This window comes from Glandiceps talaboti, chromosome 5, assembly GCF_964340395.1.
Source record: "Glandiceps talaboti chromosome 5, keGlaTala1.1, whole genome shotgun sequence".
In the NCBI taxonomy this organism is placed as follows: domain Eukaryota; kingdom Metazoa; phylum Hemichordata; class Enteropneusta; family Spengelidae; genus Glandiceps; species Glandiceps talaboti.
The window spans coordinates 12854833-12879104 of NC_135553.1; the positions used below are offsets into that span (position 1 = coordinate 12854833).

The 24272-nt window shown below is 36.1% G+C and overlaps 3 protein-coding genes across 3 annotated transcripts; 2 read left to right on the forward strand and 1 right to left on the reverse strand.

Moving 5' to 3' along the window:
* The first annotated feature begins 2178 nt into the window (after positions 1–2178).
* LOC144435873 (carbohydrate sulfotransferase 1-like) lies at positions 2179–8705 on the forward strand. Its single transcript, XM_078124511.1, has 3 exons — positions 2179–2356; positions 5674–5878; positions 7421–8705. Exons 2-3 carry the CDS (start codon positions 5752–5754, stop codon positions 8500–8502), a joined length of 1209 nt encoding a protein of 402 aa, XP_077980637.1. The 5' UTR covers positions 2179–2356; positions 5674–5751; the 3' UTR covers positions 8503–8705.
* Positions 8706–11313: 2608 nt separating this feature from the next.
* Positions 11314–17110, reverse strand: LOC144435955 (uncharacterized). The gene is made up of 4 exons (XM_078124596.1): positions 16993–17110; positions 15656–15904; positions 14720–14914; positions 11314–11986 (listed from the first exon to the last, which is right to left on the reverse strand). Exons 1-4 carry the CDS (start codon positions 17108–17110, stop codon positions 11511–11513), a joined length of 1038 nt encoding a protein of 345 aa, XP_077980722.1. The 3' UTR covers positions 11314–11510.
* Positions 17111–17824: 714 nt separating this feature from the next.
* Positions 17825–24272, forward strand: LOC144435970 (HAUS augmin-like complex subunit 2). Its single transcript, XM_078124615.1, has 5 exons — positions 17825–18009; positions 19342–19455; positions 20606–20675; positions 21554–21795; positions 23867–24272. The coding sequence occupies exons 1-5, from the start codon at positions 17899–17901 to the stop codon at positions 23990–23992; spliced, it is 663 nt and encodes a 220-aa protein (XP_077980741.1). The 5' UTR covers positions 17825–17898; the 3' UTR covers positions 23993–24272.

Genomic DNA, 24272 nt, shown 5'->3' on the forward strand with positions numbered 1-24272 from the left:
ACTGCAAGCACAAATACACTGTGTATGGCAGAGATATACGGACGGCCACGCACACACTTACGTAGTACACTGTACGCATAGACGGAATCTAATCTGACAATCGAAACCGTGACCCCGCGGGCTTCGTCCGTTCGGGCAAATTTATTAAGCAAAGTACTCTGTAAAACACCTTTCCAAGCCATAAACATGAGATACTGTCACTCTCAGATCATGAATTCGTTGTACGTACGTATACACAATTGTGTATCGATGATCAGCTCAATGTCACAGCGATAGTGAACATATATGTCCACACACCTCTGAAATTAACTCTACGGAAATTGACTTTTTAAAAATAAATTTCGGGATATATTAACGATATGGTCCCAAAGCAGCCATAGTTATTATTGATTTTTGCAAGAATATATGATAACGGATGACATTTGATACCGTAACGTAATTATGAAATATGATGAGCTTTCGTATATCATTACCAAACTGTGTCAAGAGATGTCATGGAATAATAACCCATAGCTATACATTTGTACATGGACAGTGGAGAAGACCTCCACTGTCTATGATTTGTATAACTATGACAGTTTCACCTAATTGCGTACCTAGCATTATTAGTATATACCTCATACACACTTATGATGCAATATTTCTCTTACGCAATGTCTCAGACCACTAGTAGTGGTCTGAGTCCGATGTGCATCACCCAACAGTGGTAAACGCAAATGTTGGCCTTAAATATCTGTTATTATACCATGCACAAGCCAGGATATTATCTTTGAACAGAAAATATGGATTACATACCCTGGTCGTTCTACCTCACGGCAACCCAGAGCGACAACCCATGTTTTCGTCACTGGTGAACGGTTCTGCGGTGCTCGAAATATGAGTCAAAAGTTATAATCGCCATTATTTCCCCCGATTTTTCATGAATTATGCTTGAAAAGGTATAATTAATTCCCAATATTTTTCTTCATTCAGCTTGAAAAATATTCGTGACCTAAGGGTTTGTCACTACTCGTCTCTAGTGACTCCTAGTGAGAAGGCCCCTAATTATTAAGCTAAAGGGCAGATCTGTACACTAGATATTTCATTTTTTTTCACTGTGAACTTTGATCGTCAATGATTTGTACAGTACATGTTCAGGTGCATTATCATAAATGTGTCAATATAGCGAATTTCAAAAAAAAGAGAGCAAACAAACAAACAAACAAACAAACAAACAGAACCAAGTCGTCGACTTGAGTTTAGTTCTGTGTAAAACGTACATGACTGTAATAAGATTAATTGATTTTACGGCATATCAGAGAGCAACTCAAAGATTAAAAGCGAAACGGCAATACAAAGAGCGCCAATGATTAATCTCTATATAATATGGATTGATGACCTGTAGATTGTTTTCACGTTGATAGCACACAGATAGAACACGGCTATTATTTCATAAAGAGTCACGTGACATAGTTAAATATACTTTAAATGAGACATTAATTAGTCTTAATAATAGATCAGGAAACACTCAATAATTGCTTCTTTTTCAAATGATGCGTAGTTAGATTTAATTTTTTTAAATCTCGTGTGTGAGACTAATTACGTGGGATTGTATGAAACGTGTCGTCTGGTAAAACTGAAAATAAGCAAGAAAAAAATTATTGGATGTTATGACTTCACGATTTATCCACTTTGGTGATTCGGACTTAGTCTAGTTCCTACACAGTGTCGTTACGATTTATACCTGTGGTTATTAGACCACAGTTACCACCCTGGTTACCACTACACAGTTTGCATCCAGACTAATTCGGACTGTGCCACAACAAGTACATCATTATGACGAACAAACCCTCTCGATGAACATTTACAATACAACGTATGACAAAGCCCCATAGGTCACTCGTATTTTCCTTGCCAAAATGAAGAAAAAATATTTAGGAATAATATAAATCCATCTGTCTATCTGTCTGTCTAAATATAACCAGATCACTGATAAAAAAAATTATAAGAAGTGTATCACTGTATGATAATTGTCTATGCATATGTGTTGAATGTATAAGTCCTTAAAAGCCTCTGACGCTTTTAAAATTATGATAATATATGTAAGTGTGCCAAATAAGCCAGTATTATAATTGCACAGGCTGTGTTTGACAGTTCACACTAGAAGGCCGGGACACATTGTACTACTACTAAGGAGTCTGGAGTGAAACAACTATACCCACACGACTTCCTGGGTTTGTAAATGATGTAATACGGATACTATATACTGTAGACTAAAGTGGAGGGAGTACTTATTTGTTATTCAATTGACATGGACTGCACTGGATACCGTTTACGTGTATATAGTGACCCTGACTACTAAGACTGGGGTAATACGGTAAGTATGACAGTCCTATGGTGTTCATACTTTATTTTCACATATAGGCCCTAATAACAATATGGTTACCCACATCGACGGGGAAGTCATACAGTGGTAGGGTCGATGGCACTACTCTCTGAGTTGTCTTATGTAATACATATAAGTTTACGGCTCATCGGTGACCTCAGTTCCTTATAGTATTTGTCTACCGATCTCACTCCCACGACCTTATATATTCTCCTGTGTTTATAACGAATTCATGAATATGATACGTCAGCGTGAGTAAACTACCATGGTGAAGTCTTCGTGGGCACTGTAATTTTTGAAACGGAATTCGAAGGCGACAATATGTATGTGTTCTGTACTCGGCGTGTTTCTACATTAATACATGGCGACTGTAATATATGACAGCTGCTGACAGGAACTGAGGACACTTATAATCAACGCACCGTAGGTTCCTTTATTTTCTTTAAGATGATCACCAATTCACATCGTTGTCAGTATACACCAGTGATTGCTACTTGAATGTTAGATGTAATAGTCAGTGGCAAGACAAAATAATACACAGGAACAGACACATATTGCAACCTTATCCCCGGTACAAAGGTCACAGGACACGGTCGTTAAATGTACACAAAAGAACACGAACAAATGATGACATGCAATGAGAGGCTATATATATATATTACTACAATAAGTAACCCGGTTGATGATTGAACTTGTGCTATGTTTTAGATTCAAATTGCATCGTTATCAATTATTTCATTACATGTAATTGGTATATTTATTGTGGTTTAATATGAGATTTTTTAATATGAGTCCAGCGGGTAAATTCTACTCGTACCATAGAAATATACATAGAAACGACCATAAGACTCGGAAACGCCCACAAGCTCTGATTAAAATACCCGTTAATATTCACGAACCATTTTACAAGGATTTAAATAGTATTTACACTGTGCATATTTCACTAAGGGAGCCTTCAGTAATTACTAGGGGGGGAGGGCCGGGGAAATTAGGGGTCACTGTTTACAAATCAATCCTTGGGGGTGGGTCACATTTTACTTAATATGCTGATTTTATTTTTATCTAACTTTGCAATATTTTTTTTTGATATGATCCCACCGCTGCCACGGGTTCCAAATCCTACTGCTACCATATCCCACCACTGTCACCATTGTAAAGTAACATCATAACATATTAGTGAAATGCAGTGAATTAAATGCTAATTGTGGTGTGAGGAGAAGAGCGGGTCTCACCACAGTAAAGGGAGAACAGCGTGACAAGATGTAGGGGGATAATGTGGTGGTAGAGTGGAGATGTTGACCTCGGCCCTGACGTTGTCAGTTGTGCACGCATCTAGTCGTCTTTGGGAGTCAACACATGCACATTCATTTAATACATGTACAAGCACAAACTCACTGTAGTGGTTATAGTGGGAAACAACAAATGCCTTTACAATATGTGGTGGGATCTTATTGCAGAAAACTTCCCAGTCTCTAGCGGGATTCGAACCCAGGACCTGAGGCGATGTTAGAACATGTTTTTCGTTGAAATATTTGAACGGGGGGGGGGGGGGGCAAACTAGACAAAGGAAATTGAGGGGGGGGGGAGCTCACTTTTTAGCACAACGGCGTAGAGTCATATTTTAAGCTTATGCCACAGATCGGGCTTGATTTCTCCCGCCCCCTTGGAATTACTGAAGGCTCCCTAATCCTCAGAATATGTAACATATGGCAAAACGCATTGCCTTTATAACAATGGTGATTTGCTTCCTCTGTGTCGTTGTTACATGCTACGTATACGTACAACACCATACATATTTGTTTGGTGTTTGCTTATACCTAAATATTATGTAACTAGTTGACTGAACAGACAGACAGACAGACAGACAGACAGACAGACAGACAGACAGACAGACAGTCAGTCAGACAGACAGACAGACAGACAGACAGATAGATAGATAGATAGATAGATAGATAGATAGATAGTTTATTTTACCACATAACAAGCTTAAGGATTCATAAAAATCGGGCATTGCTATCAAATTTCGTTAAAAATTAGCTTCAACTTCACCCAAAGAATCCGGAAATACAACGTGAGTGCTATGGAAATATATGGTTTACGATATTCAAAGCATTACTTTAGTGTATGGATAGAACCAAGGTCGAAAAGTGCACTTTACGATATGAATAGAACCTGTTTTGTATATTCTTTCATGTACAAAAAGCAATACTTACAGAGAGGCACTTATACCATCGTCACCGAAACCGGGGGGGGGGGGGGTGGGGGGCGTTCGATCTGATGCAACCCAGGGTGCCTCGAGGCACCTAAAGTTGTCCCAAGTTGCGTTCGATTACTACATGACGTCACACTCGGGGCGCCCCAAGTCGACCCTCCTCATGGATCAGGGCCTAGGGGCAGCTTGGGGATTGACCTGACCTGACTTGACCCAAGATGGGGACGACATGTGATTGGTTATTGTTATCAATGCCGTAAGAATGTTACCGTATTTTGAGGATGATATCATTCCACATTTAGTGAGGAAATAATTTTTCACTTCAAATTGTCTAAAATATTTTGGAAAGACGGACCAAATTATTTATCGTGAATCACGGACTTAATTATAGGCTCCCTGGGGTACCCCAAATGCAATAAAATACGTTCGATTTTCACACGCCCCGAGGTGCCCAAGTGACGTCAGTTACCCTGGTCTGAGGCTCCCCAAGGAAGCATAATCGAACGCACCCCAGGTGCACAACCATTATAATATGCTAATAAGGAAACGTTGCGAACTTGAATCACAGTATATATAGCAAGTTGCGATAAGGCTGGACCAGTTCTGAGTTTTGAGTATGGATACTACCAGCAGGGACAGAGAGGTCAAAATGGCTTTCATAGGTTCAACTGCGAGATTGGAGGTTTGTAACTAAATCACGTGTTTGATAATTCAGTTCGGTGTAGTCGAGCTGCTAGTCCGGATATTTCGCTCGCCGGGCCACGTGTCATTCGGCCCATGGTGTCTGTGTCATTGTTACACAGCTTTCGACTACTGGGCGGTCGGTTCGAGTGGAATTGATTTTAAAATGAAACAATTTGTAAAATTAATTACTCTGTGAAATTGACAAAAACGTTTCCCAAAAACTAAATTGAATCAATTTGTTCCACTCATAACGTTGGACTGCAGCCTCCAGCATTCTTCACGGGTCGGATGAAATTAATTAAATTTGTAAAATTGATTACTGTGTGACATTAATAATGTCGAATTAATTAATTTGATAAAATATTGACGAGTACTAAATTAATAAAGGGTGTGCTATTTTTTCTCCCGTTAGGAATTCCAAAGACAATGGGATGTGTTATCACCCTTACAAGCTGACACTTTGACGGCGGATCGACTTCATAAAGAGATTATGATACAGTGTCGAGACCTTGCTTTTGTATTTCGCGGTCGTCATCGGCGATCTCTCTTTTTCGTCTGCTTGTTTATTATAGGTGTTGTTATGATATTTAGAAGAGATGACTTGCCTAGAAAATCTGGTACGTATTTTCAATTTCTCATTATAAAATTGATTTGGTCTATTATTCAATATTCCTGATATATATATATATATATATATATATATATATATATATATATATATATATATATATATATATATATATATATATATATATATATATATATATACACAACACACACAACCACAAACACATATTAAACCGGTACTTGCTTTCTACCCATAAATGTTGGCTTGCACATGATGATGATGATGATGATGATGATGATGATGATGGGATGAAGTGAAAAAAAGAAATTGTTACGTTGACTATCCATCATGTGACCAATGGAAGTACGAAATAATATTTCTCCGTCAAATCACCTTTGGTTACATCAACATAATTTGAAAGCTAAGACCTCTTGAGTCTTCTACCATGACGCAAGATAAGGAAACAATAAAATAACGTTTTCAACTCTTGCCAAGTGCAGTTTCTCAAGATTACCTACACATGTCACCACTACCACCATTATAAAAGTGGCCACATGAATGGTGAATTGGTGTTTATTTTTATTCAAAACAACTTTACTGTGAATTTCAACTTTAAAAGAACGATGTGAAACAACAGGCCAAGTCTATGTTTGTAACTCATCTTTACAAATCCCTTCCTGTACACTTTTATAGAAAGTTTGTTTTATTTGTAATTGGTGAAGAGTTTCAAACATGGACTTGGTCAATATTGTTTCACATTTTTATCACGTCCGAAAAATTGTTTACAGTTGTTTGTGGGAATTAAAAATCCAAAATAAATACAATTTTCTCATCCATAGGGCCACCTTTAGTCGAGATTTAAATAACACGTTTATAGTGACAGCCAGATGTCACAACGTTTGTTTGAGATACGGTAATTGTAAGGGGGTCTACTGTTAGCATATGTAACTATTGTACTGTTTTTATTGTAATCATTAACAATGCAAATGCAACAGATGTCTTTGGTTTGCAATCAGTGTCTGTAACCAATCAAAGTGTATCTGTAATTGGTCGATGTTGTTCATGACTCGGATCTGATATGGATCTGAAAATAATGACACCCTCTATCATGATCAGATCAGAAAATAAGAACGTCGACGCCACCACTGATAGTAAAAAGTGTGGTGATATCACACAGAAGCAGGTATCTCGGCGAAAATTATCGCTTATTGCTGAAGTTGTATGAATTTAAGTGAATCAGACAGTTCATGGACATTCTGATTGTGGTTGCCATTTCGAAGGCATCCAGACTCCTTGACTATATGAATTTAAAGCATCATCGTAGTGTACACATACATATACTTTAACACCTCTCTCTCTCTCTCTCCCACCCGGGCCCACCAATCCATTAACCTATCAATTTCTTTAGTGCTAAAATTCCATACGACGTAACATTCAACAAGAACATAAATCGTTACATGTAAATCGATATAGAGGTTAGAATGGACTTCCAAATAGATGTCTCTTGATGTCCTCATTAAATATTTAAGTGTGAATTTCGAAAACTTTAAACAATTATTTATAAAGTTATTACTATATTTTCCCCCTTAAGGTCATGGCAGACTCCATTTTTCAGATGGTCGTGCTAATGATGCAATGCAGACTTTCACAGACACCTCAAAAAATGCCTTCGAAGGAAGAGATTTGCAAATGAAGGACCAATTGCCGCCTTCTTTGGGAGTTACAGAAATAAAGCCAATTCGGAATCGAGTCCCTGATGGTGGTGATGGCAAACTTCATATTTTGATTCTTGCAAGCCAAAGATCCGGGTCCTCGTTCCTCGGTGAAATATTCAAACAAAATGCTGAGATATTTTATGCTTTCGAACCAGTTCGCCCATTGACATTTGCAGTCCTTAAACATGAACTGAAAAGCAATATGTTCGACAGTAGGGCCACAGATATTATGTACGAGTTCTTTACATGTCGGAATGCTACGATCCGTCTCGTAAAACGACGGAAAAATAGAGCTGAACCAATAAAGATCAGGTATATAGATTTATCGGATATTTGTCGTACAAAACGCCACGTTGCGATCAAAGAAATACGTTTGTATAATATTGAACAATTGCAAACGTTTGCAGAAAAGCCTGCGTTCAATTTTAAAATTGTTCACCTCATTCGCGACCCTCGAGCTGTAATGAATTCAAGGGCACGAGCGTACTTTATAAATCATGACTTCAAGAGAAAAGCAGTACCGTGGGACGAGGTTACAGATTTGTGTCTTGATACGAAGAATAATTTGAATTTCGTCTATTCACCTCCAAGTTGGTTGCGCGGGAAATATATGCTGGTTCGATATGAAGACCTCGCGTCACGTCCACTACAGTCTGCAAGAGAAATTTACGATTTTGTGGGATTACACTTACCGGAAAACGTTGTGAACTGGGTAAATGATCACACCCAGGAGAGACAAGGAGGCGATTTATCCACGACAAGGAACTCAACGGAGAGAATCAGTGCGTGGAAAACAGAGATGACCTTCGAGGACGCGAAAGACGTACAAGAAAAGTGTTCGGAAGCAATGCAAATGCTCGGCTACACCCCGATTCCGGACGAATATGTCATGAAATCTGTGAATGTTTCACTGGTCGAAGAATCTACCAGGTTCTTCGAATTTCCATACATTGTTTGAAATTACATAAACCATGCAGGAGGTAGAATTGCTCATACTGTACCTAAAATGGATTGTTTTACCTGGGACACATAAAAAACTGAAAAAATACAATTTGTTGTCTGCTGCCACACTTGCCAGACTATTCCAAGCGGAATTATATTAATATATATTTAAGTATATATTTTGTTAACATGTTTTGTGAAAAATATTTATATGCGTATGCAGAGTACTTTGAAAATGTCACTGCTATAATGCCTGCCACGTGTTTTTCTTTATGGCTACTGGTATTTGATGAAACAGATAAGTTAAGATTTTATATTTATTATTTAGGCCTATAATATATTAGTATATTAAATCGACTCCAGCTACATGTATTTATTCTAAAGTTATAGAATGTACTTATATCACGTTTTGTCACATTATACCTATAGTTGTCGGAAGGTAACATTTTTGCATGATCTCGGTTTATTAAAAACTGCGATGTATGTGAACTTCGCAAGTATGAGCTCGATTGTTACAGTTATATAAAGACCATTTGATGCTTCAAGTCATATACAGTGTGCAAACTAAACAACCAAACTAAAACAATCGTAAATCTTTACGACATCGGCACTTCGTAATATTTCAAATACTGTACGGTAGAAGTACTTCGCTCGCAAATGTCACACACTTTGCATAAGACAATCATGATAAATAAAGTTTGCAATAATACTATATAGTGAAATCAGATGTTTATGTTGCTGTTGTGGTTGTATTTTAGTTTGCGCTAACACTGGAAAGATTTCATTGGAGGGGCACAAAAAGCTGAGATGGCACATCTTTGATATTAATTTTGCAGCATATTCAACAGGTACTCGTAGTATTGTAGAGTGAAGCATAGCTAACCATCACTTGCAAATGATAGAACACAAACCTAGTATTATCATGTAACTTTTAAACGATCTGATGATATACAAATAATGTAAAGGAAATACCTACTATGCAATCAACTGTTCTCTCTCAGTGCAAGAAAACTGTTGTGATACCATAGAAGACAACACTATACTAGAATAGTTTTATCGAGGTTTATAGCGGCCATATTGATGAGGATTGGATATTTATTTTTGGTTTTTCATTTATAAAACAATTTTATCATAGCTTCCTACTTGAAAAATGAATGTGAAGCAACATTGACTAAGTCTGTGTTTGTAACTCAATACATTGCAAAATGCTAAAAAATGAGTAAAAAAGTTATTATTCTGCATACAATAACAAACATTTTACATATTTATCAGTCTTTTGCAATTTATTGAGTATAAACACAGACTTGGTCTATGTTATTTTACACTCATTTTTCAAGTAGGACTCTATGATAGAATTGTTTTATAAATTAAAAAAATCCAAAATAAATACTCAATCCTCCATCCATATGGCCACTTTAATGTAAGTATTTCCCTTTGAACAGTCCATATACTCAGCTTGTGCGACTGTAATAGTTTAACATAAATGCATTGCAAGGTGAAACAAAAGTGAGCACCAAAAACCACAAAGTTACAGAATGTGCTCCAAACACACAAGGTCAATAAGAACCATAAAGTTAATGACTGGGAACCAACAAAAACCATACCCATGGATAATTATGAGAACAAAGATGTGAAATAATGTTGCTCCTATATACCACGTGACCCATAATTTGTATGTTGAATGTCATGTATTCAAATATATAAATGCAATTAGAGAAATGCTCTTCCTTTTAGTGTGTTTTAATCAAACATGGACAAGCTGCATTCTAGACTACTCACAAAATAAAAAATAAATAAAAATAAAACTTACTGCACTCTTCTCATGTCTGATATGATAAAATGAATGAATAGTTGGTACAGGAAATCAATTATTCCACACAATGCTTACATGTGTCCATTAAGAGAAGATCTTGCAGGAAAATTGAGTTTCTACTTGAGTAGACTGTAGTAAAATACTTAACAGCCGGATTTTGGATTTTGTGGTCACCATTCAGTCATATGGGTTGACATACCCTCCCAATGTCAGCTAGTGTCATTCTGTTATATCATACACTCTGCATACCCACAATCCAACCATACAGACACTCACTCAAGTCATACACTCCCATTATTGTTGTTTTTCATCAAATAGCTAGGCTGCATTGCATTTGTTTAAGTACAACTGCCGACATCAGACCGTGGACTAACGGAAATGTTACAAACAGGGAAAGTAAACTGACTTAGATTACTAACACTTGGCTCAGATGTTGGAACAGCAAAGACTTGTATTACACACCATGGTTTGATAAAAACAGTTTTATGGCCTCTTTATGTGTACATGAAATGCCAGGGGAACTGGAAATTTGTTTGTGAATGTGACCTTCTAATGTAAAGGGACCATCAAACTTATCAAATGATGGAATGTACTGTGTTCTTATCAAATGATGGAATGTAATGTGTTCCATTCGTCCACAGTCTGATGTCAGCAGTTGTAATTATCCAATTTTGTACACATATTTATTTATTTAGCCACATTTCTTAAATTGAAACAATACATTTATTATTCTTGACATCTTGGCTAGTGTATACTTTTCCCCAAACATGTTTTTAGACAAGTGAATTGTTGGTGCATCATTCTCCTTCAACAACAACAACAACAGCATCTATTCTTCGTATAAGTGCGTTGTTTTGCAGATCACTGTTCACTCTCTCTGCTTGATACAATCACACAGAAAACAATAAGAAACTACACATTTTGCAATTTCAGATAACAAGATCAATCTTTAGCTACTAACATTAAGTCTGAATGAAATCAACCGATTAAACATACTACAACTAGATCCAGACGTGTGGGCACGTTAGTTCACGTCACTTGAACAAAATGTAACAAGAAACTGTTAATTCAATCTTCCTATCTTCAAGCATATGTTGTGCGGTTTCTTATTGATTTCTGCATGGTTGTATCAAACAGAGAAAGTGAAAAGTAATCTGCAATGCGCTGTAACTTCACACGGTAATACAAATATACCCTGGATTTTTAAAGTATCACATTGTTATACTTCGTCTTGATCTCCAGTACATTGAGTTCCCATCTCTGAATGCTGTTGTGGCCAGTTCTAAAGCTTGGCTAGGGGTAAAACCTATCAGTGCTTTGCCAATAGTGGCGACTCCTTTAGCTGCAGCAAGATCTCTGACTTTTAATTCTATTACTTCCCCTGGAATGTATGTATGCCTTCCACATTGATGAAGAAGTTCAAAATCATGTTTGTACATTTCAGATTTGATTTCATCAGATAAGGAGTTTGTACGGGATTCATTTTCCTGACAGTCACCTAGTAAATATGATTGGATATTGCATGCAATCTCTATGTGTCCTTCATGTGTGAATGCCATGGTCTGAACACCTGGTAAACCACCTGGACTAGCACCCCTGATTGCTTTAGCAATCTCTCGTCCAAACTGTAAATTGTCTGTTTCTATGGTAACATTGCAGTTCATCATGTATGGAATTGCACCAATACCTGTGAAAAAACCCAAATATTTGTGTAATAAATTGACTGCAATACAAGAAAACAAGATATACAATGTGTCAATGATATGCATTTCAAAGATGCTGTTGGTATTACTGATGATTTCTCTCATCGCACAAACTCCAGAGTAAGATTACAACATGTAAACACCCAAGTAAAGTGATTCTACTCAGTGTCACACATTTGTAGAGTTCAGTTTAAATATAAACTTAAGGAGCGAAGTAAATCCAGTACAAAAAACTGCTTGAATATTTTGAATACTATAGTATATATATTTGTGGGAGAAAGTGAAATTGCTTTTACTTGATGTGTTATGGTTGTAAAATAAAGTTTTAACATAAGATTAAGAAATGAAGTTTGAACGTAAATTTAAGGCCTTGTTGATGTTTTATCGAACCCAATTTTATATACATTGTATTCTCAAGTCCATGTCTCCAAATTGGCTCCAAATTGTGGTTTGACTGACTTCAGTTTTAGCAACAATATGTTGAGAAATGGCTGGTTGTTCAATTCAAAGGAGGAAGCCAGGACCCAACATTTATACATTGTACAGATGAAGATGCAAGAAACAAACTAAGGTAGACATGAAAAACAACTGTAAATTATTTAAATAAATATGAGTCTACCTCTTTGATCTGGTATTATGAGATTAGGACATACGTATTCAGAATGCTAAGTCCCAGGTGTACGTTTTGGGGCGTATGTCTTCAAATTTCAGTAAAAAAAATGAATTCTATGGATCAGATAACATAACCATTATATCCTGAGGGAATATAGCCTGTGTTTTCTAGTTTAGATTTTGTTCATCCTGATGAGCCCACACTGGGGAATACTTTGGAAGAGACAATGATTATATGTTACAGTCTGAGCACTAGTTTCCATGGTGATATACATATGTGTAAAAAAAAATCCACTTTGCTAATCAGGTATCTTTCCATATGACTAATGACTATAATACTAATGTGATGCGCAAAATTATTTCTAAACAGCTATAGTTCAACTTCTTTCAAGTCTGTCTGTGTTTGTGTTTGTGTTTGTGTTTGTGTCTGTGTCTGTCTGTCTGTCTGTCTGTCTGTCTTTCTCTCTCTCTCTCTTTATCTCTCTCTCTCTCTCTCTCTTCTCTCTCTCTCTCTCTCTCTCTCTCTCTCTCTCTCTCTCTCTCTCTCTCTCTCTCTCTCTCTCTCTCTCTCAAGAACAAGGACAGAAAAACAGTTCTTGTGTTTCTTGTGTAATTTAGCAGCATGTCCACTTGTGGAAGTATATACACATTTCTTCAGGGACTAGATGTATGAAAATTACTACTAGTATTATAATGAATTAGACAAAACCATGGCATAGTGTCGTGCTATTTTGTTTGTTAGAAAACTGATAATTCAACACATCACATGATTAATAATTTAAAATTTAATTTAATAGTTGAACTCTCAATTGTCTGAAGATTGCATTAACTGGGTCTATAAAAATTACTGTATAAATTATAACAAATGAGATGATACCAAACCATGACCTAGCTGGCGTCACTGTTGCGATTGTCTGACAACTGATAATTCAATAATTTATTTGATTAAATTATTCAAGAGAGAATTCAATAATTGTTGAACTGTCAGACGACTGAAAGAGCAGAAACTCTGACTTGCAAGTAGGTCACAAATTTAGATGTGTAATTTATATAATGTTCTGCCTTTACAGCAATGAGCTAGATATTTTTTTTCCAGTAAAAACTTCTCATAACCGGTTATAACATGATTACTAAATTTCTAATTATCTAAATTTCTAATTGTTTTTAATTTACCTTGTATTATGTTAAATAGATATAAATCAAGTCATTCAATTATAGAGATATTATTCCCCCCCCCCATTTTTTTTTCCAATCAAGGAAAATATGAGTGACCTAAGGGGTTTTGTGACGATGAAATTTTAGACACACACAGACAAAACCTTTGAGTCATGAATATTATTCAGCTGAATGAAGAAAAATATTTAGAAATAATTAATTTTACCCCTTCAACAAGCATAATTTATGAAATATCGAGAATAAGTGATTTGGAATATTTTGACTCATACTTTGAGTACCACAGAACCAGTGATGCAAACATGGGTTGGTGTGACACAGAACGACCATGGTATAAAAATCCATATTTTCTGTTCAAAGAGAATGACTTGACTTCTGCATGGTACAATGGGGCATGTATTAATTTTTGTAATTGCTCAGTTCTGCAGTGTGCAATACATATATATTAGCCGGTACATGAAAATTATTGTAATATCAAAGCTACACAATATAAAATAGTGTCATGGCTACATTATGTAGTTGTAAAAAGTTGTTAAAATTACAGACATTTGGATTTTAAAATCCTCTTTCTCCCTAGGGGTATTTGTTTGTATGCAATTAACTCCAAGTTGGGCAAATGAGGATTTAAATTACACAGATGTTGACAATGTATTTAATTAAATCTAAATTTAGGACCCTTCAATGCATCCTAAAGTCTATATTACCCAGGGTGTACATGGTATGCTCCAGTAACAGACTTCAATTGTATTACAGACTGCAATCTCATCCATGATTACTATGTGTAATGTATTGTACTGATGTCAATGGCCCAAGGAAATTACTGTAATCAAACACTGCCAATTTGAAAGTGTTCTAAATGACTGAAAATCCTTTTTGTATCAAAATAAGTCATTCTTTTTGTTCAAGTTGTTACATTTACAAAGACAGCTCACCTGCTATGCCATATTTGTGTGACGAAGCAACTCCATCAACATGAGTTGGTTGTTTCCACTCATTACTAAGGTGACCTTTGAACCACCTAAGTTCCTTTCTCCTTTCAACCAGTCCTCTACACCTAGGATGATCAGCATGACCAAATAAAAAGAAGGAAGTACCTGGTATATCTCTTGTTAATCTCTCAGCAAGACCTGAAAAAATATACGGATTTTATTTTTTGACTATTTCTGTATGCAGTTAATACTTTGATGCCCACAATTTGAATCTTCATTTCATTTTTTGTAAAGTAATAACACTCATTAGCTCTTGGCCTTGTGGTATTGATGGTTATCATATAATGTGATATTTGTAGAGATTTGGATTTAGTATAATTTACACGACATGGATTTCCAATCATGTGAAAGTAAATTTCACAAACCTACAGGACTACCACTACCACTAGTTGAAAAGCCTTAAATGCCAATATCACTATATCACATCTGAATATATGATCAGAGTTTTACTTTTTTGTTCTCATTACATAAATGAGAGAAAGAAACTTTTTTCTTCTTTTTAATTACAATTTTCATTCCTTAGATAACAAAAGTAAATTTTTACATATTTTGTCTGCAGATGATAAACTTTCTCTTGGAAACTTTCTTGTTAATGTAAAAAATATAGCAGTTGGCTAAATGATTGTATATTATTTACTTATTTTTGTATGCTTTACCATGCTCGCTAAAGCATGATGTTACGCAATAAAGATTGATTGATATATCGACTAATTGATGGATGTGATTCGTATAATAGAATACTAGTATTACAATTTGTAGATATTTGAAAATGATATTCCTCGTCACTTTTACTTTTCCTTCAATGCATTTTTTCTTTCATATGTGAAAACTGTGTCTCTTGAAAGGAACAATCCGATAGCAGTTAGTACATATACATACTTCTTGCTACCTGGCCACACTCTTCCAACGAGACATCATCTGAAAGTGGATGGATTGGAACAAGATCAACAGCTCCTAGTCTAGGATGACCTCCAGAATGTACAGACAAATCAATCAACTCATAGGCTTTTCGGCATGAATAATACAGACTGTTGCCAAGGTGATGGAGTGGCGCTACTATGGTAACTACTGAGCGATTGTAGTCCGTGTCACAAAAGATGTTAAGAACTGTTGCATTTATCTTTTCCCCTGTGATATTAAATGAATAAAGCTCTCTGTCAGGCATTTCATTCAGAGGAATCTAATTAATGATTACATCTCCTTTTTGTAATAGATTTATTGTTTCTGCATCTGAATCTAACGTTGTGCAGGATACATTATTGTAAGATCTGCCCACACAGTGTGGGTAGAAATGTACCATACAGAAATAATGCCTTGCGAAAAATTGTGCATGACATCATACATGGTGCACTCTTTATGTCGTTGTAATAGTGTTGCCATTAAACATTTATTCTGAATCTATCACAGAAGTATGGACTTTTGTTGTCATTTTTATGACAGATAATTTAATAATAATATACATTCCAATATTCACCACAATAGACTGTGCATCAGTGTATGAAATTGATGAGGAATCTGAGTTGTGAATGTTTTATAGTTATTGATATCTGTTGAATGAACAAAAATTACTCAAGTAGTATTATTTTATTAAATATAACTGTCTTTCATAATAAAGTTCATTAAAAAAAATACAGGTGGTCATTGATGAGTAGGTGTTGGTAAATTCTGACTTTAGCATATTCAATAAATGCATGTGGTTTGTTTACTTTTAGTTTCAATCGTCATTTTTATTACATAAAGATAAGGAACTTGACTAATAGTAAATTGTTGGTCAATCAGTCTTGGCCTAATGTTAATTTACTTACAGCTAAAATGATGTTGGTTTGGTGTTTCACTCATGTAACATGACATCTGTTACACACAATCAAACAATTGCAACTTCTCATGCAAAAGAAACAATTACGTTGGTGCCACACACCATGGGGATGTAGAAGTAGTCAAGTTGATATATTGATTATCAGTTAGAAAATAAAACGATTGCAGCCATTAAAATTATCAAGACCAAAGTAACGTTTTCATTAGAAACCTATTTTACTGTACTGTGAAAGAATATCAATGCTTGTCACTTTTCAATGAGATTGAGCAAAGGACCCTGCTGTATTAGAGTTGAAATATGTGTATCTTTGTGTCAAAAACGTAATGCCCCACGAGTGAAACACCAAACCATTGTCATTTAGCTGTATATGTACATGTATGACATTTTGGTGTGACTCTACCTTGTCCATCTGTCACCGGAGAACTCTCAACCTCCACAGCAGCCCTGGCAATTCTCTCAACTATTTCCTTGTTTCTTGCTTCAGATACATTTAATAGACATGCAGCCATTCTCTTCATTTTCCATTATTTTTATGTGCATAAGACTAAATAAATCTGAGAAAGGATATCATATGATAACACCCATAGTATCTTGAATGAATGAATTATTCTTTGGCAGTTTTGCTTTGCGGGGGTACTTTAGGAACTGTTCATATCTTGTACTTTATTTCACGATTATTGTCCATCTTTATGTACTGTTCACATTTATGGAGTGTTTTTATGAAAAAATGTTCGTGTTCATAATGCCTTTAGATTATTGTTCAGCAATAGGCCTGGGCCCTTTGATTCGACAATTATGCAAGTTTTTGGGCAAATTAAATGTTCAAGTATATTTGTACTTCTTAATTGCCTACATTTGGTGGGATGTCCTTTCATTTCTGTATCTCTCAGGCTGGGAAACTTTGAACCGGGTTGAAAGTGAAGTTATATTCACGTACAAATTGGAAATCACAATGAATATAAATGTGAATATGATGATAACTTTACACCTGGTTTTAGTGTAGTTCAAATACATCACTTTGGAAACAAGCTACTATTGTTATACTTTTTAAAATGAAAACTCGTTTAGAATCTATGAATCTGCCCATTCACTACAATTCTTGTACAAATCCATAACAACTGCATTTGAGAATTTCAGTCGAGTTGCTAGTTGCAACTCACTCACCTTTGACATTTCCTTTGAGAGTGAAGTTAACTAACAAACAGACACCTTTTGCATTGTGGGTAATTTCACTCTGCTGGCGGAAGTTTTAAACAAATTTCCGCGATGTTTTGAAACTTTCGTGTTTGCTGTTGATGCGACAAAAATGTCTCAAAGTTTCTATGCTGGACCTAATCCATGGATGACAGAAGAGAAGTCATTGGGGGTAGTTGGAAGTGTGTTAACACTTGCAGAACGAACAGGACACTTACGAAGGGTGAGTGCAGTCTCGACCTCTATGATCAAGCTATCTAGCTAGTAGTAGCTAATCAGATACTAGTACATGCAATACCCAGTTTGATAATAGAAGAATGGCCATCCAAATTATTGTGATCATGTGAAAATTTATGAATTCGCTCCGTGTTGCACTAGATGACGAATGATAAGGTATTTATGTTTAGGAAATTCAATTAAACCGTGTTTGTTCTTTGCGGTAGTTTAAGTGTTGATCATGTGTTGACATGTTTTTGGTTTAGCATTGGTCCGGTGTCAATGGTCATGTGATAGTCACCCCCTCCACCCAACGACATTACTTCCTCACATGGAGATAGACAACAGTGAATCCAGTGATCGTGTTACAAATAAATAAATAAAAATAAACATACAGAAATAAACAAAGCTTTTGTCAGCAGTAGCACAGGTACAATGTACTCGAATCAATCTGTATGATTTTTTAATAAAAATAGGCCGAGTCTAGTACCACCCCGGTGTCAGCAGCCGGTCCTCACTGGAGAGACTACTGCCACCGCGGTGGCACTAGCCATTCCTCACTGAAACGGCTAGTGCCACCACCCACGATACCCCGGGCCACGATATTTCTAGTCGCTGAACATTTCCCAACAAATAAATCACACAGAACTCTTCAAATGCTTCCATTTTACCTTAAAACACCAAATGGAAGGCTATTATTTAATTTCTCGCGCAGCGCATAACCACTAAAAACAGTCTCTGTAGTGGTGGTGTCACACAAGTATCAGCGTATGCATGACATCGGTGCATGCCCGGCCGAATGGCTGCCGTTACGGTGACTTTTTGAGCGATTGTGCGCTGCACGAGAAATGAAATAATTAGTTTGCATTTGGTATTATAAGGTAGAGTGGAAGCGTTCGAGGAGTTCTGTGTGATTTATTTGTTGGGAAATGTTCAGCAACGAGAAATATCGTGGGTGGTGGCACTAGCCGTTCCAGTGAGGATCAGCTACTGCCACCGCGGTGGTACTAGACACTCCGATAAAAATATGTATAAGTAATAATATTTACTATACATATTTTTTTTTAAATCATACAGATTGATTCAAGTACCTGTGTTTGTTAGTAAATGAAATAACATAAACAAATGAGTACATATGTATAATCTATATATTGTTGTTTAGCTGAGCCACTACTATGCTCTGATGCAAGTATTCACATAAAATGTACATTATAGGAAACCAATCACACACACACACCTTGATTTTAATCGTTGAAATTGTTACAAAACATATATACCAACAATTACTCCTTATTGCGTGTCTAATGTATTTCAATTATGTGTTGCCTTTCATGAGCAGAGAAGGGATAATGAAGTTGCTGCCATAGCAACTGATGTGAAGCATCACTCTCCATCATTACATCTTATTCAAGTATTGAGAGGAATTGAAAGTAAAAGGAAACAGGTCTATAAGGTAAACTGATAGGTTTGTTCATGGTATCACTTTGTAGAATAAGTTTGATTTAACATTGTTTTTTTTTTGGTCATGGATGGTACAGGTACAGGGGATACATGTTGTAATACATGTATATGTCCACATTTCCATGGTAAATTAGTTTGTACATGTACATTGTATCTTACATAACGTTCCTCAGTCAAAATTATAACACAAGCTAAAGTGTTTTTGAAAAGGTTTTGGGGCCTCTCTGAGTCAATCACGGAGAGGGAACATCAGGTAACATTTGTGTAGATTTCTATACTTACATGTACATGTAATCATAATTTTGATGGGAAACTCTGATCCAATACCTTGTGGACTTGCTTCATTTTCACCCACATGTACACAGGATGTGTAGCCCTGCTATACGGTATACCCATCATATAGAATATCATATACAATATGAGTCATGTACATGTAGGTGAAAACTCTCAAATGTTATGTAGAGTTATAACGCCAGATCGTTGTCTTACAATCTTGCATAGTAGACTGTAAAATGCAGTCTCTGGGATGGTGATGCTTCAATACGTGGACATGTACAGTACATGATGTGCATGTCACGCAAAGCTTTCCAACATTACCAGCAATGGGTTAGTTCTGTATTAAAACTGGGATGGCACCAACACACCATTCTAGCATGTATTGGCAATTGGATATCAAGTCAGGTCAGGATTAAGATTTGGAAGAGAAGAATGGTTGTCTGGCAGAACTACATGTAGTCTCGCTGCCAGACTCGTGACTATCGTCCCTAATCTGTTTATGCATGCCGAAGAGAGGGACTAGTCGGGACTAGTCGCTCTCTTCTCGCGGCTGCGCCACTCGGCATACATAAACAGATTAGGGACGATAGTCACGAGTCTGGCAGCGAGACTAAGCTACATGTACACATGTATAGAAAAGTTATATTGATCCTGAACAAAAGAATGATACTGGTTTTAATCTTTATGCTTCACCCTTATGTATGCATGAATGTTGTATTCAAATATTGGTTTTGACAGACATTCAGACACCTACACCCCCCCCCCACACACACACACATTGTAGATTATTTGACATCAACCAATGCATGTGCATGTATATTGAATTCATTGTCTAATTATTGAAATTATTCATTCATGTTTAACAGACAGATCTTGAAGTCAATAAAATCATAATGGATAAAGCAACCAAGGACATCACACACTTGGATCACCTTGGTAAGTATTTTACTTTACTTTACTGATATCATCTATTCAATAACAAAACTTTATACATGTAATGTTGGCAATAATTTAGTAGACAGTTGTTTTAATGCTGCATGAATGTGTGTGCGTGTGTGTGTGTGTGTGTGTGTGTGTGTGTGTACGTATGTATATGCGTGCATGCGTGTGTATGTGTGTGTACAGTTTTGAATGTACAATGTATCTTGGTCCACAGGTACATGTACATACATAGTATGTATATATATCCAAGAGGAGTAAAGCAGTAAAGTTTTATTTCAGTTCACCATAAGATTGACAAAGATTTAACTATGGCTGTTTCACATTGTATGTCCAGTAATTTTCAACTTCAGATAGAGCAGACCAGTGAGGGCAGAGCTACATGTACATGACATACACATGTACAACTGCAGACATCAGACCATGGACGAACAGAAACTGTCACAAACAGGGAAAGTAAACAAATGATTTGGATTAATAACACTTGGCACAGCATGCATTTTGGAAAAGCAGAGACTTGTATTATACACCATTATGGTTTGATAAGAACCGTTTTATGGCCTCTTTATGTGTACATGAAATGCCAGGAGATCTGGAAATTTGTTTGTGAACATGTGAACTACTATGTAAAGTGGCCATAAAACTGTTCTTATCAAATGATGGAATGTAATCCAAGTCTCTGTACTTCCAACATACTGTACCAAGTGTTACTAATCCAATTCATTTGTTTACTTTCCCCGTTAGTAACAGGTTCCATATGTCCACTGTCTAAATTCTCTGAAGTGAGTGTTCAGTTTTCAGAGAAACAATTCATAATTGTAGTCATGATTTATATATTGTGTAAACATTATGTTGTGCTTTTTCAATAATTTCAGAGCGGAGGATTGGTAAATTAAATGAACTTAGTGAACATTTGCAGTCTGTCATCAAACACAAAGCTACCATTATCACTAGATTACAGCAACCTACTGTTGGTGATGGTTTGAAAGTGGAGGCTACCTATCACCAGTTTGTGGCAGGGCTTTTCCCAAAGATGGCCAGATGTCTTGCTGAACTCAGTAAAAATCTAGATAATATTGAATGGACAGGAGATTTTGATTTGTCTGATGGCAGATTGGTAAGTCTTTAGTTCAGTTTTGAAAATAAACTACAAATAGTGGGAAAGGGTTGAGATTTACAGTTGTACTAGCAGTAACTGGAGTACCATCTTTTCAGTCAGACAACCAACAATATATTGACTGAGAATTGTTCAAGTACCAAAAATTACACATTGTACATCATCCACTAACATTTTGATTAGAGGTCAATTTTATCCATAAATAGTAGAGTAAAAGGTTGAGGTCGTGATTGCATAGGATCACAGATTTTTTTGGGATAGGATTCCATTAACTTTGCTTGTAATTTCAATATACTTTGTATATCAATGTACCCAGTAAAAGCATACTATATGTGGTTTGCTTTTATCAAATTATCATGATGAAAGTTACATGTATTATGTACATGTGTCTACACTAAGATCATCAGCGATGCATTTTAAACTTTTTGATAAAACAATAACCCTCCTGATACCCTATATACATGTACATGTATAGGGTGTAATCACATGTAGAGTTACATGTACAGAAAATAAAGGGTTAACCTGATATGACCCTTACTTTCACCATCCAAGCATATAACAGAAACTGACCCTTAGACCTTGATCAATTCACTAATCTTTAATGGTATAAAGTTTGCTGCAGGTTAATGTTCACCTTCTGTGTTTGATACAACCATGCAGAAACCACTTTGATAAGAACCTGTACAGACTACACTTTAAGATAGCAAGATGGCAATTTCTTGTTACATTTTGTCTGAATGAAATCAACTAATTAAACATACAACACATGTTCAACTAGATGCAGACATGCGAGTACCAATGTTTCGATGTGTGCATTTGATGAGAGAGAGAGAGAGAGAGAGAGAGAGAGAGAGAGAGAGAGAGAGAGAGAGAGAGAGAGAGAGAGAGAGAGAGAGAGAGAGAGAGAGAGAGAGAGAGAGAGAGAGAGAGAGAGAGAGAGAGAGAGAGAGAGAGAGAGAGAGAGAGAGAGAGAGAGAGAGAGAGAGAGAGAGAGAGAGAGAGAGAGAGAGAGAGAGAGAGAGAGAGAGAGAGAGAGAGAGCTACAACATGCTGCAGTAATTTAGCAATTAATTTGAAAGTTTTTCCTTTGGGAGATCATTCAAGTATGTTATTAGAAAAAAACTGTCATGTCAAACTGCGGCTTTTATGTGTTAATTATTGTATATTGTCAATTTTCATTTTTCTTGCAATGGGGTCAATTAACATCATCTTACATGTATCTTATGAGTAATATTTTGTCTACACTGCGACGATGACGTATAAATTACTTGCAAGCTCGACCTTCAAAATTGCTGGTAAAATGCCGGTAAATTTGAAATTTCACTGTTTATATATCAGTAAATTTAGAATATCACCTGCTGCCTATTTAGTTGATGAATAATGAAGTGCTATAAAAAAAATTAATATATTTGATTACTTTATTACAATGACATGAACATTAAGACTGTCCTTCGGGAAATACAGTACTTATCACCCAACAAGGTCAGACAAGACAATTTTACATGTATTTCCAATATTTAACATATTAGTCTTACATATAATACAGATTGTAAAACTTGTTCAGATCACATAGAGTTGAGGGAACAGCTGTTTTACACACAATACTCCTTGCGAAACAAAAGAAAAAACAAAAGATAAAAAGAATTGAACAAAAAGTAGTTTAGTTTAGGTTATAATTGACCACATGTTTATAGTGGTAGCTGTTTGAAGAATTGTTCTCTGCACAAAGTCATTGTAATTTGTTTTTCTACCTATTTCAAATTATGGCATATGGTAAGAGTGTATTAACATGTCAGAGACATGTACGAATAGAGGACTAAAACTACATCATAACTTGGCGGGCACCTACATATACGACACTGTTGTTAGTAAAATTCCTCAATGGTTCTCATCAGATGACAATTCTACTCCATCATGTGTCTCCAATCACCTGTCACTAGATCATTAATTGGCCTACAGAAGTATCCTTGGTAGGACATGAAACTGTTGCCACTCAAAATAACAGTCTAGTCAAGTAGGATATATTGTATAATTACTCCAGTAAGTGAAGAATTTGTTGTTCTCATTGTAGGACAAATCCCTGAATGAAATCACAACAACCCTTGCACACCTAGAGACAAGCTGCGAGACTGTCATCAAGATGAGAGAGGTTGTTGGAGACCTTCACCAAAGAAGAATACACGCTAGTACTCAGTGAATCACACAGACTGTGTTTATCAGCTGTTATGTTGAGTCTCAACAGTGTTGACCATCTACATGGATTTAATCATCTACATGTATTGGTTAGTAGTAGTACACACTGGTAATGCATAACATAAGTTTATTTGTACAGTCACCTCCCTTGCATTCATTTCTATAGGTTGAATTAAATGTTACAATGACAGACTGTGACTGCATCCATAGTTTTTTTTTCAGAAGTGGCTTCCTTGAAGGAACATCATCTCTCCTGAATAAGGAGGGCTATCAATATCCTTTCA